A 17,470-nucleotide genomic window follows, 5' to 3' on the forward strand; every position below is an offset into this window, starting at 1 on the left:
ATGCTGTCTAGGTTTGTCATTGCTTTTCTCCCAAGAAGCAGGCGTCTTCTAATTTCGTGACTGCTGTCACCATCTGCAGTGATCATGGAACCCAAGAAAGTGAAATCTCTCACTGCCTCCATTTCTTCCCCTTCTATTTGCCAGGAGGTGATGGGACCAGTGGCCATGATCTTAGTTTTTTTGATGTTGAGCAGACTGAAGTCACATCCGTATCTGCAATGACCGCCCAGTGTACAGACCTATAATATCTAACTGGACGTGGGTGGCGCTGTGGTCTAAACCACTGAGCTCTTGGGCTTGCTGATCAGAAGGTCAGTGGTTCGGATCCCCACAACAAGGTGAGCTCCCGTTGCTCTGTCCCAGCTCCTGCCAACCTAGCAGTTCGAAAGCACGTCAGTGCAAGTAGATAAATAGGTAAAGCTGTGGCGGGAAGGTAAACGGCGTTTCTGTGTGCTCTGGTTTCCGTCATGGTGTTCTGTGGACTTAACCGTCCAGGGGGTCCTTTACCTTTTACCTATACCTTACTATGTAACTGTCAAAATGACTCTTGGTTAATGAAAATAGTCCAACTTGCAACTAAGACAGAACCACTTTAGGCTGTTAAGCTAGTTCAAGTGTTTTCTTCCTCCTGGCAAGAAGCTCAAAGGAAAAAGAGTCAGTCTATAATTTCACTTATTCAGCTCTGTTTAAATCGTTTTTGGGGGTTTCCCATGAAGAACTAAGAGATTTTAGTTTCCTTGATAAAACAAATACTTTGCCTCCTACTGGTGTTTAACTGAGTTATAATCAACTATTACACTGGTCTGCATGCTTTCAGTCTGACTCTTCTTTGGTTTACATGAATTTTCAAGATTATTTATCTAAGGTCATTCCAAAGTAGAGAAAGAGAACCAATCACTGTATGGTGTGCATTTAAACAAACACACATGCACACCCGACATGGCAGACTGAAGTGCTAGGAGAGCAGAACATTTGTAGACTTTGGCCAGGCAATATTACCATTCAGCTTGCTTGCTCCCCTAGATTTTGCACTGAGCTTACAGAGAAACTAGATCTTCCTGCAGACAGAGTTGCCATATAGAGCATTTTACATGTTATTGCTTTCCTTGAAATAAGCAGTCCATGTGTTTGCCCCAAAACAAATATGCATATTTTGGTAGAAGCTGTTTCTACAGGTCACAACTCCAGTATTCAGGGTGCTCTTTGTCTATGGCTATTTTGCACAGTGGTAAAACTACATTATGGACACCCTACAGAAGTAAGTAATTACCTCATTTACTAATGACCTGCGAGGGATAAAAATCCATACACATGTCATTTCTTAGTTATTGCACTGCAAAGCAGCACAATCTGTTAACTGAATGCATTAAATATCTAATTTAATTAAACCTCTAACAAGCCTCCGAAACCCCATTGAGAGCACTTTGTTTGATTACAGACACTGGGCTAAAGCAACAGCCCTATTGATTTGCTCGGCTCCAACTACTTCTATCTACCCAATTTAGTGTGTGTAAAACAAACAAAAAACATATTTTTTTTGCAAAGGCTCCTTTCCTCACCCTCTGGGGAAATAATATAAAGTGACTCTTGGTTCACGGATGCATATATAAAATATTTAGTAGGTCAAAGAAAACATTTATTTGTGTGGCAGCTATTGACTGCATTACAGATGCAGATAAACTCCCTAGTGCTCACCATTACATAGTGTGGCTGACATGGATATCTGTAATAAACAGACTCTTCTCAAGGGAAATAAACCCACTGTTCACCAAATTAGCATACAGTTTACAGCACAAGACTTCACTATTTTCCAGTAACCCAAAAGAAGGATAAAGGTAGAAGTAATGATCAATTCTGTGATTACCGATCTGGAATTGTCCCTTCAAATTTTAATGTTCAACACTGAAGGGAAGAAAGCACTCCTCTTTGGTTACAAAGCAGTTTCTTTTGCATCCCCAAGAAGATCCTACCATACTGTGACCCTGCTCGTCTCTCTTAGAGAGAGGTTAACAGATGTGGGGTGGGGAAAAGAACAAAAGCGCAGTAGGGACGACGTTTTTTTTAAGCCATTCATTGCCATAAGTTGTGGGGATCAGACGCACCCATGGGGAACAAGTTTATCAATGATTATAAACAACGACATTACATGGAATCTTTCAGATCTCATATAGCCTCTGTTTTGAAACAGCTGCTCTGGTTTCCAGTCGGTCTCCAGGGCCAATTCAAGGCTACAAGCCCTAAACAACCCAGGCCCCACATATCTGAAAGGCCGCCTCCTTTCCTACAGACCATCTTGGATGCTAAGAGAAGTGGAGGGTGCCTTGTTGATTGTTCCATCATCCTCAGAAGCTCAGGATGTGGAAGACAAGGAAATGGCCTTCTCTGCAGCAGCCCCTACCTAAGCTGTGGATATGTGTTCAGGGGCAGCCCAAGGCATTTTAGCACCTGGGGTGAAATGCCCCGCCACCCCAGCAATGGGTTGGGGAAGCAAATTCCCTCCTCCTGCCTGGCATCAGGGCTTTGTATCATCTTCTCCCTTCAGGGTTTTTTTCTCTAATGTTGCCAAGGGCTGCCAAAATAGGGACTTAAAATATTTGTGTGAGTTGTTAATGAAAGCATATACATCTGTTTGTGTATTAAATTTGTTTAATAATTAAAATATAAAATACATTGTGTAATTATATATATTTCATTAGCTATATTAACTGTGTATATTAAATTATACTGAATATATTGCAAACACTTTAATTTACAATATGGAGATTTAATTCGGTGGGTGGCTCACTTGGGATGAAAAGTTGCCCTGAGCTACAATGACCGGCTGCCCCCCCCCCAAAAAAGAGTTCAAAGCTTCCACACATTTAGTAGTTTTGTAGAAAAAGATTATTCCTTTGGGTTACCCACAGTTCTCTGAAGATATCCATAGCTATAAACTAACTTGAATTCCTTTCAACATCACAATCCTTTCTTATTAGGCCTGCAATGACTTCTGCAAAAATGATTGTGGAATAAAAAATACATGAACACTTGGAAAACATAGTCACAAAAAGAAACAGTTACAAAAGTTCATTCTTACAAACCAGATCCCTTTGATGCAAAGACAACACAGGATTTGATGTTATTTCTTGTCAAATTTCAAAACATTTTTAGCTATCTTAGTATCTGATTAAGTGGAATGTGGTCCATGAAACCTTATACTGTAATAAATTTAGTTACAAGTAGGTAGCCGTGTTGGTCTGCCATAGTCAAAACAAAATAAAAAAATAAAAATAAAAAATAAAAAATAAAATCCTTCCAGTAGCACCTTAGACACCAACTAAGTTTGTTCTTCGCATGAGCTTTCATGTGCATGCACACTTCTTCAGAAGTGCATGCACACTTCTTTTGTTGTAATAAATTTGTTAGCTTTTAAGGTGCACCAACATGCGTTGCTCTTTTTGCAGAACTACCCTTCCGGAAATGTAACTTTTACATCCACATTTCTCCCCTTTCTGCTTTCTGACTGTGACAATCTGCTGGTCTGGTGATTAATTTTCAGCAACACCGTGGTTAGAATACCCAGCAGTGTGTCAATCATGTGTCAACTGTGTGTCAGTAAGAAGACAGGTCTATATAACCAGGCTAATTTATCTAATTAAGATCAGCTGTTGGAGAACAGGGTAGAAGAAAGAAGCTCTAATAAGCATCCAAGGAAGAAAGGAATGGAGGTGGAAGTAAACAGTAGGGGAATTAAACATCTGAACCTCAGAAAAACACTTGTGTACTCTTCCTCTGGGTAATGAACCTTAACTCTCCCACCAGCTGGCACAAAAGGCTATTAAGACTGCCACAAGGCTAGATGGAAACTGATGATTGTTCATGCATCTCCTTTCTGGACAGGCCAGTTTAAGACAATATATCATCTTTACTACAGTGGTACCCCGCTAGACGAATGCTTCGCTAGACGAAAACTCGCTAGACGAAAGAATTCGTCTAGCGGGAGGCTGCCCGCTAGACGAAAAAGTCTATGGGGCTGCTCGCAAGACGAAAAAATTTCGTCTTTTTTTTTTCCGTTTTGCGGAGCGCAGCTCCCCATTGCCGACTCCGCAAGACGAAAACCCCGCTAGACGAAAATTTTTCGCGGGACGAATTATTTTCGTCTAGCGGGGCACCACTGTACCTTGAAAAACAGATTTGGGCTGGATCCAAAGTATAAACAAAAAATCTCAAAGACACAGATCTGAATTAAACCTCTTTCAAATAGGTCTTACGATCCCACAGCAAAAAAAATGTACACAAGGAGAGTAAGAGAGGGCTGCTTTAACGCTTTGGCCAGAAGTGGTAAATATATTTAAGTGAACACGATTAACATGCATTCCCACTGCCAACAAGTGTTCTTCCTTGAAATGAAAAAAAGAAACACCCTACAAAACGCCTGTGATTTTTCCTGCATGCAAGGATACATAAATGTGCCAATGCTCAAACATAGGTAGATTAAGGCAGCCTTTGCTGGAGCCATCGTATAGATACCTAAGAGTTACAGTCTCAGAAACAAGACTAGACTGCAACCTTCAGATTCATTTTGGGCTGCAGGAAGATGCGCATGGAACACCGAACAAGAAGGGAAAGGATGAGGCCTTAAGAGGTATAGGGTGAGGGGCAAAGGAAGGTCACATGGAGGAATGAAGATCACACCCACACCATGCATTATCTAAAGCATACTTATAAGCATAAAAGGTAAGGTAAAGGGACCCTGACCATTTGGTCCAGTCGCGGACAACTCTGGGGTTGCGGTGCTCATCTCGCTTTACTGGCCGAGGGAGCCAGCGTACAGCTTCCAGGTCATGTGGCCAGCATGACTAAGCTGCTTCTGGCGAACCAGAGAAGCACACGGAAACGCCGTTTACCTACCCGCCGGAACGGTACCTATTTATCTACTTGCACTTCGTGCTTTTGAACTGCTAGGTTGGCAGGAGCAGGGACCAAGCAATGGGAGCTCACCCCATCGCGGGGATTTGAACCGCTGATCTTCTGATTGGCAAGCCCTAGGCTCAGTGGTTTAACCCACTTATAAGCATGGCTTCCTCAAGAATCCTGGGAACTGTAGCTTACCCCTCAGAGAGCTAAAAATCCTGGCAGATGAGACTTCAACACACATTCATACAACTGCTTTGAGTACACTTTTAGAATGTTACAGCTCTGGTTATCTAATTAAACAACAAAGAAGGTTACACATGCAATCTGTTTCAGTAACTAAACGCGCACACACACATTAGACTGTGCTCGACCGAAGCTTTGAGTGAGATGTTTTCTGCAAATGAATACCACAAGTGTGAAAATAGTGAATGACAAAGTCTAACACAGCACAGAAAAAACCACAAGTGCCTTTAGAAATTAGTTTTTTTGATGATCCTTGGACAACAATAATCCATACAATCAACAAGGACTTAAGCCAGAAATTAACCATTCAGTCACCGGTTTAGGAGAACTGCTTCAAATTAAGAGAAGACTGGTTTTCTTCTAACTCCAACACAAATTGAATTAGCGCAACAAAAACACTTTAGACTTCTTGTGTTCACAAGGGGAATGCGAAGAGGAGAGTTCCACATTGGAATATACAGTTGTATATTCGTTGTCTCATACATTTCGGCTCCCAAACGATCGAAACCCGGAAGTGAGTGTTTCCGGTTTTCGAACTTTTTTTGGAAGTCGAACACTCAATGCGGCTTCCGCTATTGTTTCCAGTGCGCCTGCACAATCGGAAGCCAATCAGAAGCAGCGCCTTGGTTTCTGAACGTTTCAGAAGTCGAACGGACTTCTGGAACGCATTCTGTTCGATAACCAAGGTACGACTGTACTCTAGAAAAGGGATGGGGAACCTGGGGCCCTGCATATATTGTTGAAACAGATGAAGATCTGCTGTATATTTCTACTAGCGTGTTTATGCACAAGCTCCCGTGTTATTTATTGCATCTTAGATACAATAAAGGGAAGTTCTCCTGGCAAAAACATTACTCTTCACCTTTGGCTAATTATCTAATCTATGGCCTTTTAAACTTGGGTGTGGGTGTTATTGTTTTTGTTTGTTACTGTGTTATATATTTTTGTTTCAGGTAGGTAGCCATGTTGGTCTGACGCAGTCAAAATTAATTTAAAAATTTAAAAATTGTACAGTAGCACCTTAAGAGACCAACTCAGTTTGTTCTGGGTATAAGCTTTTGTGTGCATGCACACTTCTTCAGATTCACACGAAAGCTTATACCCAGAACAAACTGAGTTGGTCTCTAAGGTGCTACTGGACAATTTTTTAATTTTTTATATACCCGGTACTGTATTTTTGTGTTTTAATACTGTAAACCGCCCTGTGATCTTCAGATGAATGGTGGTGTGTATGTGTGTCTGTGTGTGGATAACCACCACCACCACCAACAACAACAACAACAACAAAGCATGCTTCAGCACATCACATTGAAATTTTCCGAAAAGAGTTATCATTTGGTATATTGGTTGTTCAAGGAAAGGTCAAGCCTTCTATCAAGTCTTCCCAATTCAAATCTCTATACAGGTGCACCCCTACTTCCATGGGGGTTATGTTCTGGGCTGCCGTGTGCATAGGTGAAAAGCGCCTAAGTGGGCAGCACTCTCTAAAAAGCCTCTAAACCCCTTTCTGCCGCTCTCTCCCCAATCCAGTCGAAAAACACTATCAAAAAACCCAACGACAACCATAACTAAAATTGTGGTCATGCATGAGTCGGTCACACGTAAATTAGGGGACACCTGTATATGATAATGTGCTGACCAGATGAGGCTGGGCAACTGAAGAAACTCAAGAGGTTGAAGAAAGAATCCATTAGAACTACACGGCAGATGAGGAAGCAAAACAGTAAATGCTTTGAGAAATGGAGCCTGGAAGCGAGGATCCTGCCTGCTTGCAACTCCTTTTATATTCTGACAAAATATTCTTGACATTTCTATAGCGGTGTGTGGCGTATAAGTGGTTATTGGCCTCACCCTTCTGCGCAATCTGTCTCGTTCCTCCCGGATGGCATTCATGGTGGCCTTCGTCCTGTTTAGCTCCTCCTCCTTGCTGCACAGCATTGCCGTAAGGCTCTCGTTCTCTTCCCTCAAGCCCGCGAGTTCCTTTTCCCAGCGAGACCTCTCTTCAGCCAGGTTGGGATACAGGTCCCTCCCGAGCACACCTTCAATCTCTTCGACTGTCTGCAGAATATTTTAAAGGAACAATAATTCATACACGAAACACTAAACGTATTATTCACACTAATTGACATATTTAAATCTGCTCTTTTCCATTTTACAGAAGCCATTTTAATTAGCAAATGCCAGCGTTGTTTTGAAAAAAATGAAGCAATTTTTTAAAAAATGGTCATTTTTGTTTACATCTTGTTATATTAATGGAAGCAACTGCAAACCTGTGGCATTTATAGAGTGCATTAGGCATTGAACACACTAATTAAGGTGAAAAACAGGAAAGAGCGTGCATCCCACTTAATCAGTTAAATCAGTTGATATACAAAGTGGACTGCTGCTTTGGTGAACTAATTGAGCAAAACCAAAGCCGCAGTTAACCAGATGAGTGGCGACAACCCACAAACAAAAATGTTGCAGATCACTGACTGGAGGCTTTGAGAACATTAGAAGATGCCTGCTGGATCAGACCAAAGGCCCATCAAATCCAGCAACCTTTTCTCCCAAATGCCTTTGGGAGGTCCATGCACAAGACATGAAGGCAATACACTAAGGCCTGAAACTTGTAAAGGACTTAAGTTACAGGGGTCTGCACGCAAAGTCAGAGGGACCCCCCAAAACTGCTTTCCTGTGTGACACCATTTCTACCTGTCCGATGCTGCCAAGCTGAGCAGGCGAGATTGCAGGAATCTTGCAGGTTCTTCCAAAGCCCTCACAAATCTTCCAAAAGGCTGGTAAGAGCTTTTAAAGCCCTCTAGAAAGGTCACGTGACCTCTCAGGTGGTTTTTCACCTGTCTCCCACCTTCTTTCAGCAACTGGTATTCAGGAACATATTGCCTCTGATACAAGAAGCAGTCTGCCATCATAATGGCTAATCTTATGCTCCACAGATATATCTAAACCACTTTTAAAGCTGTGCATGTTGGTTGCCATTAGAATCATAGAATTGTAGAGCTGAAAGCGACCACGAGGATGACCTAGGCCAGGCATGGCCAAACTGGGCCCTCCAGCTGTTTTGGGACTACAATTCCCATCATCCCTGACCACTGGTCCTGTTAGGTAGGGATGATGGGAGTTGTAGTCAGAAAACATCTGGAGGGCCACGTTTGGCCTTGCCTGACCTAGGCCAACCTCCTGCAATGGAGGAATATTTTGCCCAACGTAGGGTTTGAACCCACAAGCCTGAGATTAAGGTCTCATGCTCTACGAACTACATCTTATGTTAGTGAAGGATAGGATAGAAGCAGTCTGCCCCACCGTAAACATTCAGACTGAAAGGTGTGCCATACTGCCATTTAAATCTACTAGCTGCACATGCCTGAGTCCTGATTTAAGGAAATGCTCTGTATTTCCACTGGAAGATGTCAAAGCTCAGCAACAGAGACAAAACTATCCAAGCCTGCAACCAAAGAGTGCTGAACTGGGGAAATCTGCAACACACTGCCTAAGTAAGAGGCAGTAGCATTTTAAGTAGAAAATTAGTTGGCAAAAGCAGCAATCCACTTCATACAGTTCCTCTTTCATAGGAGGAACTAGACTGCATGTGGGTGGAAATGAACATAAGAAGCACATTTTATTTTAGTTAGTTCTTCGTTTCAAACAATGAAACCTACCATTATGTTTGCAGGAAGGTTTATTTCTGGATTATTTTCCTGGTTAGCTCATTATTCATTCATTCATTCATTCATTCATTCATTATATTTATATACAGTGTTACCTCTACTTATGGACGTGATCCATTCCGGGGTGCTGTTTGCACCCCAAAAAGTACATAAGTAGAGCACCACTTCTGCACATGTGCGTGACGTGATAGAGCACTCCTGCGCATGCGCAAACATCATTCCTGCAAATGCGCGAAGCGGTGAACACAGAAGTAAACACTTCCAGGTTTGCCATGTTCGTAACCAGAAAGAAACGCAACGTGAAGCGAACGCATCTTGAGATATGACTACGCATTTTCCTCATCATTTCCAATACCTAGCGAAGCAACGTGTCATAAAAGATAAGTTCTGAAACTAAATCCATCAACCTCCATCCACAGAGGTTTCGGCATTCTGGATGCGTGGGTGAACTTCATTTTTGAAGTGTGACGGAAGAAATAAAACAAGAACCCTTTGGGAGAAGTAAAGAAGCACAAGGCACCTAAATTCTTCCCTTTGACAAGAAGTACAATACAGAGGAAAACCCAAAGAGGATGAAAATAACTTGACCGGAATAAGAATGTATATAGTAACGATACTTCTACTTTGCTTCCCAGCAATGCTTTTACAAAGTATAACACGTAATACCAAAACACACAGAATAAATCAATACCATTTAAAATAGTTAAAATTAAGTCTGCATGCACGGCCCAGAAGTTTCAGCTAGTGCAGAATCTTGCAGCTAGACTGATGATGGAAATAGACTACCATATTGCCAGAACGTGGCACCAGTGTTGAAGGACCTACACTGGCTTCCTGTCTACTATTGAGTCGGCCAAGTTAAAGCTTCTTGTAGTAGCATACAAAAGCCTGAACAATTTGGGCTCAGACAACCCACTTTACCCCATATGTCCCAACACTGAAATCATCTGCAGGAGCGCTATTAGTGAAGCCCAATTGACCAGAAGCATGGCTGACACCAATAAGGAGTCATAACTTTGGTACAGCAGACCCAACTCTATGGAAGGCCTGGGGTGAGAGGAATGTTTTCATCTGGCAACTAAAGATATGTAACGAAGGTGCTAGGTAGAGATGTGAAGGCCCAGAAAAAAAACCATGAAAAATTTGAAAAAAACCCCGTTTTTTCCATTTTTTAACGAAAAATTGTTTCAATCCGAGCAAACATTCAATTTTTAGAAGTCCACAATAACTGTGATCATGACAGACACAACAGAGTAGATGCAGAAGCAGAGACTGAAACTGATACTGATCATTACAGCTCAGAAAATGATTCTGATTAATTTTCATGCCCATTCATTGAAATTTAGTCCCACTTCCTTCTTCAGTTGTTTTTATGAGAATGTTTTTTAAACACTGTGGAGAGGAAATATGAATAATTGTTACTTCTGTTGTTGTTTTTTTAATTGTTTTGTGGAGTTTTGTTATTGTTGTTGTTCCACATAAACTAGTAAACAGTTCAGGAGATTGTTGCTCCATTTGTTACAAATACAAATAAATATTATTTTAAAAGTAAATTCTGTTTGTAATAATTGTTTGGATACACTATATTTTTAATATGCTAGTTGTGGTAATTTTATGCCCATTAAAATTGTCCATAGTTATATTTTATGTTTCTAAAGTAACAGAATGACTTTCAATCTGGAAAAGAAAAAAGAAGTGCTAATGTAGCTCCCCCCCCCCCCCCGAAAATTTCCATTCCCCTCTGAAAAAAACTGGAAAAAGGTCAAAACCAGCACTTTGACTTGGGCCCAGAAGCTAACTGGCAGCCAGGCAGTCGGGCCAGGATCACTGCAATATGCTCAAACTGTCTTGCACCCCAAATTTTGTATACTGTATTTTTCTTTCTGCGAGCTACTTTTAGACATATGATGAAAAGAAGGGTATAAATTTCTTTAAAGTGTGGACTGTTTCAGTTCAGTGTTCCACTCAGCCAAACTGCCTGCCCTACCCTCTTCCAAGATACTCCACTCCACACACACCCCCAATGGTTTTCTGTCCCCCTACTCCAACACTCAGTTAACATTATTTAGGCCTCATCTTAGGTCTTGTTCCTCAAACTTTTTTTGGGGGGGGTACTTCTGCAGATCTTGGGGTTCCTCCAAGCTTTCTGATGTTTTCCACATGGAAAATATGAAAGCTATATAAATGAGCCACATGTGAAGAATGAATTTGCTATGAGTATATATCCTAAAAGAGGGCAGCGTAGGGTCAAGATGGGCCTTCCTAGGCAATGAATTCAGTATATGGGGTGCTCCTGTTTAAAAGGTTCTAATCCAAGGTTCTAATCTTAATTCCCAAACAACCTCAGATATGCTGATGATACAACCTTGATGGCAGAAAGTGAGGAGGAATTGAAGAACCTTTTAATGAGGGTGAAAGAGGAAAGTGCAAATTATGGTCTGAAGCTCAACATCAAAAAAACTAAGATCATGGCCACTGGTCCCATCTCCTCCTGGCAAATAGAAGGGGAAGAAATGGAGGCAGTGAGAGATTTCACTTTCTTGGGTTCTATGATCACTGCAGATGGTGACAGCAGTCACGAAATTAGAAGACGCCTGCTTCTTGGGAGAAAAGCAATGACAAACCTAGACAGCATCTTAAAAAGCAGAGACATCACCTTGCCGACAAAGGTCTGTATAGTTAAAGTTATGGTTTTCCCAGTAGTAATGTACGGAAGTGAGAGCTGGACCATAAAGAAGGCTGATCGCCGTAGAATCGCCGTAGAATTGATGCTTTTGAATTCTGGTGCTGGAGGAGACTCTTGAGAGTCCCATGGACTGCAAGAAGATCAAACCTATCCATTCTCAAGGAAATCGGCCCTGAGTGCTCACTAGAAGGACAGATCCTGAAGTTGAGGCTCCAGTACTTTGGCCACCTCATGAGAAGAGAAGACTCCCTGGAAAAGACCCTGATGTTGGGAAAGATGGAGGGCACAAGGAGAAGGGGACGACAGAGGATGAGATGGTTGGACAGTGTTCTCGAAGCTACTAACATGAGTTTAGCCAAACTGCAGGAGGCAGTGAAGGATAGGCGTGCCTGGCGTGCTCTGGTCCATGGGGTCACGAAGAGTCGGACACGACTGAACAACTGAACACCAACAACAATCCAAGGGAAGGGTGCATTCAGCCTGTGGGTTTCATTATGCCTTCCAGCCCTCTCCATTTAGCTCATAAAGCCATTTTTGCCAAAAACCAAACCCAACTGTTCTGCCCCTGACTTCAGGTATGGAGTTGAAAGGGGTTTCACTGCTTTGCAAGTTCCACTACCCTTTTTTTGTTTTGAGACTTCTTGTTTCTAAAAAGGAGATGGGAACAAGTAGCTAAGCTGGAAAGTCAAACTTTTTATACTTTCTTACACAAGGAAGCTCACTTAGCTGGAGCTTAGCCTATGCAAAAAGTAGTATCCTAAACAAGCAAGGCATTTTTTTTTATTAAAAAAATATGTATATAACCAATCAGATAACCTATCTTGATTCAAGGCCCTTTCTGTCTGCAAAGGAGGGAAATGTTTACTTACACAAACTACCAGATTTCACTTTGGTCAAACATTTTACCAGCACTGTTAACACTCAAAACTAAATGTGCACTTTAAGCTGCTTTTCAGTGTGCTTTAGCTATGCTGCACAATTCAAAGTACAAAAATAAATACACCAGGGGACTTTTCATAGCTCTGACAATGTCTCTCTTAAAATGCCAATGAAATATGGAATTTAGGGAAGTACAGAAGGTGAGAAGAGTCTATGTGAATCATCTTTTATATGCAAACTACATGCGCTCAGACGTCTCTCCCTTTAGAGGAATTTTTGGAGTGTCTCTTCTGTCTTCCATAACTTTTCCCTATAGGCCACATCTCATACTTATTGTGAAAGTAAAGCAAATGCTAAAGTATACCTTCTCAGGGATTAATTGAGGATTACTGCCAGCCCCTTACTATCTACCTGGCAGTTTCCAATGTAGTAACCACAGCAAGAAAGGGAAGGCTGCAGCCTTCCCTCTTGACCTCACATGTGGGAGGTGGAAAAGACGAATCAAACTGCAATCCCTGACTTCCAAAATACAGTAGCACTTTAGTTTAGAACCACAATCCGTTCTGGAGGTCTGGTTTTAAACCAAAACAGGTTGTAACTCAAGGCACGCTTTCGCCAATGGGGCCTCCCCCCCCAAAAAAATTGGTTGTAATCCAAAAAAGAGACACGCACTTCCAGATTTGACGTGGTTGTAATCCAAAACGGTTGCAGACCAAGGTACCACTGTACAGCATAGTAGTAAAAGCACAGTGCTTCTGACATGAACACAATAGGATGCAAAATCATTGAACAGATTCTGCATACAGGCCATCCTTTTAAATGTTCTATGTGAAAGGAAAAGAGCAGTATTGCATTTATTCATACACTACTGTTATTGTTGCTCCCAGAACTGGAAAATATTTTATTGTGCTTTTTTCTTTCAAAAATACACACACCAAAAAACATCCACACACCAACCTTAGAAAAAGAGCACCTTAATAACCTGGCATTAAACTCTTATATCTAAGACAAATTCTAGGAAAATAGAGTAATATTTGAACAAGAGGTCTTTTCACCTATCCTGTTTCTCATTTAAAACTCCTTAGCAAATGCAGAATGATTTCTCTGCATTTGGATATCTTCCACAGAGAGCTCATCTGACAAAGATTGATGAAAAAGAAGAAACCAAACATAGGTTCTACAATGGAAACAACCAATGAAGATAAACACAGTGGCTTCTTTCTAACTTTATCTATAACAAACCTATTTGCTAGAAAGTCAAATGTTACAGCTAAACCATACATACCTTGTTTCTCCTAAAATAAGCCATAGCAGGATTTCTATGCATTTGCAAAATATAAGCCGTTCCCCAAAAATAAGCCATACCCCGAAAATAAACCATAGTGACATGGTACCTCCCATTAAAACAGCCTGGAGAGGCGTGGCTATGCAGCGTACCGATGCGACACGGTTAAAATAAGACATCCCCTGAAAATAAGCCATACTGTGTTTTGTTGAGCGAAAAAAAATATAAGACGGTGTCTTATTTTAGGAGAAACACGGTAGTTGTCGGATTGCACAGAATACCATATGCCATCACTGTCACAGTGTGCACCGCAGGTAGATCATATCCTATTGCATTGAAGGCCCTACACTACTGAAACCACCTACAATTAAGCATCCAGTGAGACAAGTACATAATATCTGAAATGACTTCAGGAATAGCTACGGTAGGTTGTTTCCAGTTCCGCCCATCCCTATGTAACGGCCTGGCCTTCTCAATCTACCTTTCCTTCAGACTGTACTCTCTTTCTTCCTTTTTTCTGAATCTGTACTCCCATGTCCTTTAATTTCTCTACCTCTCGGGCCTGGTTTCCTTCTCTACAGGCCAATCTAAAGCCTCTACGATGCACAAAACTCCTTGCCAATATATTGCCAACACATTGGCACTCTACAGTTAAAATGTTTGTGAATATTCTGTAACGTGACAACAGGTTAGCTTAATGACAAGAGAAAGCTTTGCAGATAAGATGTCACGCAACAACCAGTTTTCAGCCCGTTTTTATAGGTAAGATGTCTCTGTGACTTAATTATCCTTTCAGTAAAACGGGCTTTATTGCTCAACTGTTACCGGAAATTGAATGACACAAATTATGCTCTATTCTGTCAGAAATTACATAGTAAAGATTAGCAACCAGCTAATGTTTCCACACCTTAATGGCTAAATCACAGTGTTCACTGGCAGTGGTGAGCTGTTCAATGTGTCTGTCCACATCTGCCACAGACAGACTGCAGCTGCTCTTCTTCCTCCCACAGACAACATTCTCCAGTCCCGTCAGCACTCTCTGCAGTTCGGAGTTCAAGTCACTACAGGTATCTGTGGGGCAGAAAGAACATGTCAGAAATACATTCCAAGTCACCAATAGACAGAGTTTCCATTCAATCTTAATCTTGAGGGTGGGGAGGAGAAGGCTGCACACCTGCAAGAGGTAACTCAAATAGGCAAACATTTCTCTTCACAATCTCCCAAGCACAAACAACAACAAGGTAATCTTGAAAGTTACTAATTTACTGTGGGGCTAACAACTAGACAAGCTTGAAATCTGTGTGCTTGACTTTCAAGATCAGGAAATACTCACAAACAAAGAAGTCTTTCACGTGCGACTGAATTGGCTGGGGGGTGGGGTGGGGGGTGGGAATCATTTTGTGATGTTATTGGAAGCAGGAAGGAATATCCCCGTCCCTGACCCCCAAGACAGACTGCCTGGTAGCCTTCCAACATTCCCCCCCCCATGTGGCATGGAGCATGAGTGGAGTAATCTGTTCTGTAGCTCCCAACAGTAGAAGATTGGCAGATGAAGTTAATTGAATATATGGAACTCGCAGAACTGACCGCGAAGCTCCGAGACCAGAGGGAGGAGAAGGTGCAAGAAGATTGGAAGAAATTTAAAGACTATTTGAAACAACGTGAAAAGTTGGACATTTGAAGTGAAAACAGTGATTTTAATAGGTGTTAGCTATGTAATGTCAGGTTAAAATAGTATATAAGAAGTTAATTTGATATGTATTAGAAGTTATGAGTATAAATAAGTTGACAGAGATAAGATAAGATGTTATTTGAAAATGAAGAATAATAGTGAATGATTGTTAAAGTAGTTACAAAGTTACTAAAGTAAATTAGAATTGAACGCAGAAGAGAGAACGGGGGAAGTCCATGGAATAAGACCTGAAATAAGATTAAGATAGGTAAATATGTGTGTTATGTATGTTTTTTTTTGTATTTTGTATGTAGTATGTTTGTATGGTTTTTATATGTTTGTCATCTTTTTTGGAAAACCAATAAATTCTTTATAAAAAAGGAGTAATCTGTTCTGCAAACATCTTTTTTAAAATAATATCTGCAACGTGGTATCTGCAACTATATGCAGCATGCTAACTGCATGTTGCCACAGCATCAAGTGTGTAGATCTTGCTTCCTGCTTACGGCACATCTAGACTGTCAGCCTGGACCCACACTAGTGGTAATGGTGAGAAGGGGCTGGACTCAGTAGCACGTAATCCTATGATAAACCATTTCTTTTTCATAGGTACGAGAGCTACACAAAAATGAGATGGAAGCAACCATTTCTGATTATAGCCCAGAGAAAATCTTGCTTGGACGGTTTGGGAATGCTGGAAACGTTTTGCTATGTGCTGATCAAGAGTAATGACTTAATCTAAAAAGGTTTAACACAAGGAAGACTTATTTTTAAGTGAAGTTCATACTGTCAAACATTTGCATATGCTGCTGACCCATCTGCTTTCCATTGTTCTAGTCTCCATCATTGTTCTTCTGCCGATTTCTTTTTCTTGAATAATTACTGTGTTATGTCCTGCAGGGCATTTTTATGCCTATGCTTCTCAAAGAGAGAACAGAGCTCTGGCTCACCAATGGCTGACCACAGATAAAAACAGGGGTTATTTGCTTCCCACTGGAGACCCATATAATTCTGAACCTGAGCATTTTTCCATAAATGAATATTGGCTGCCCCTTACAAGGCTGGGGTTAAGCAAGATGAGGCAATTAATTTTCACAAACCTAGTGTTTTACATTTTAGTATTTTATTTTAGCACTGAATTTTATTGTTTAATTCTTTTAAACAGACAATTATGTTTTAATTCTCTAAGGCATTAGTATGAGTAAAAGTTGCTGCTTCAAATATTACAGTGTCTTTTTCTCCATGAATCTGCTGATAAATACCGGTAATTATTATTGCAATACCAATTTTATATTAATTGTATCCACATCCAGCTCAGATTTAATGGGCAAGCATTAGCAGATGTTCTCAATATGTAAATATGGATGAATTCATTCTGGCTTTATCTGCATCTACAGAGTAGCATCATCAAAACATCTAGGGCTTGAGTTCACAATTAAGAAAACACATCACAAAATAATTAATATCCAGATACTTATTATGTTCTGGCATGAAGCACCCCAACAAAGAAACAGACAATTTATTACAGTGCAAGTACAGTACAGGAGTGGGAAAATGTTGTGGCTACACAATTAGCCTGGTAGTGAAGTGGTTTTGATCTGCATTGTCTCCTCTAACATACACCCACAATCTAATTCAATGGACAGCCAAATACATGCTAACAGAAAGGCCATTAAAATCACAGTTGAACTTATGAAGTTCCTCCTTTTTAGATAAATGGTAGCTCAATGTGGCCCTAGCAGCAGTTTTTTTTTTCAAACCTGTGGTTTCTTGATTGAAAGCACAAATAATTTTTTTCCATTATTTAAAAAATGTTTCTAGTTCCTATACTTGAGGATTGAAGCATAGAATAGGCATGATATGTCTACCAGCACTGGAGGCACAATTTTCATGGGAAGAATTTACAAATAAATGTTTAATACATGTTTGAAATTAAGGTTGCCTAGACTGTAAATTATATTAACAGAATTAAGTTTTGTATTTTTACATTGCTGTAATCTACCTTGGGATGTTACAGTGAAGAGCGGATAAGAAATCATATCATATCTCATATCATATCATATCATATCATGCTGGTCCTGGTTGCATCTGGAGGTGCTATTTCATCCAATTCCAAATCTAATTCAACCCCCATAACCCAA

At 40.7% G+C, this 17,470-nt stretch overlaps 1 protein-coding gene across 2 annotated transcripts in view; it reads right to left on the reverse strand.

Moving 5' to 3' along the window:
• The window catches only part of MCC (MCC regulator of WNT signaling pathway), a 221,733-nt gene that overhangs the window by 44,627 nt on the left and 159,636 nt on the right, over window positions 1-17,470 (reverse strand). For both annotated transcript variants that reach the window (XM_033164789.1, XM_033164790.1), the window contains 2 exons: window positions 14,565-14,728; window positions 6,991-7,197 (listed from right to left, as the gene is read on the reverse strand). In XM_033164789.1, coding sequence (XP_033020680.1) covers window positions 6,991-7,197; window positions 14,565-14,728 — 371 coding nt within the window. The remainder of the gene's footprint in view (window positions 1-6,990; window positions 7,198-14,564; window positions 14,729-17,470) is intronic.

The sequence above is a fragment of the Lacerta agilis genome, chromosome 11 (genome assembly GCF_009819535.1).
Source record: "Lacerta agilis isolate rLacAgi1 chromosome 11, rLacAgi1.pri, whole genome shotgun sequence".
Taxonomy (NCBI): domain Eukaryota; kingdom Metazoa; phylum Chordata; class Lepidosauria; order Squamata; family Lacertidae; genus Lacerta; species Lacerta agilis.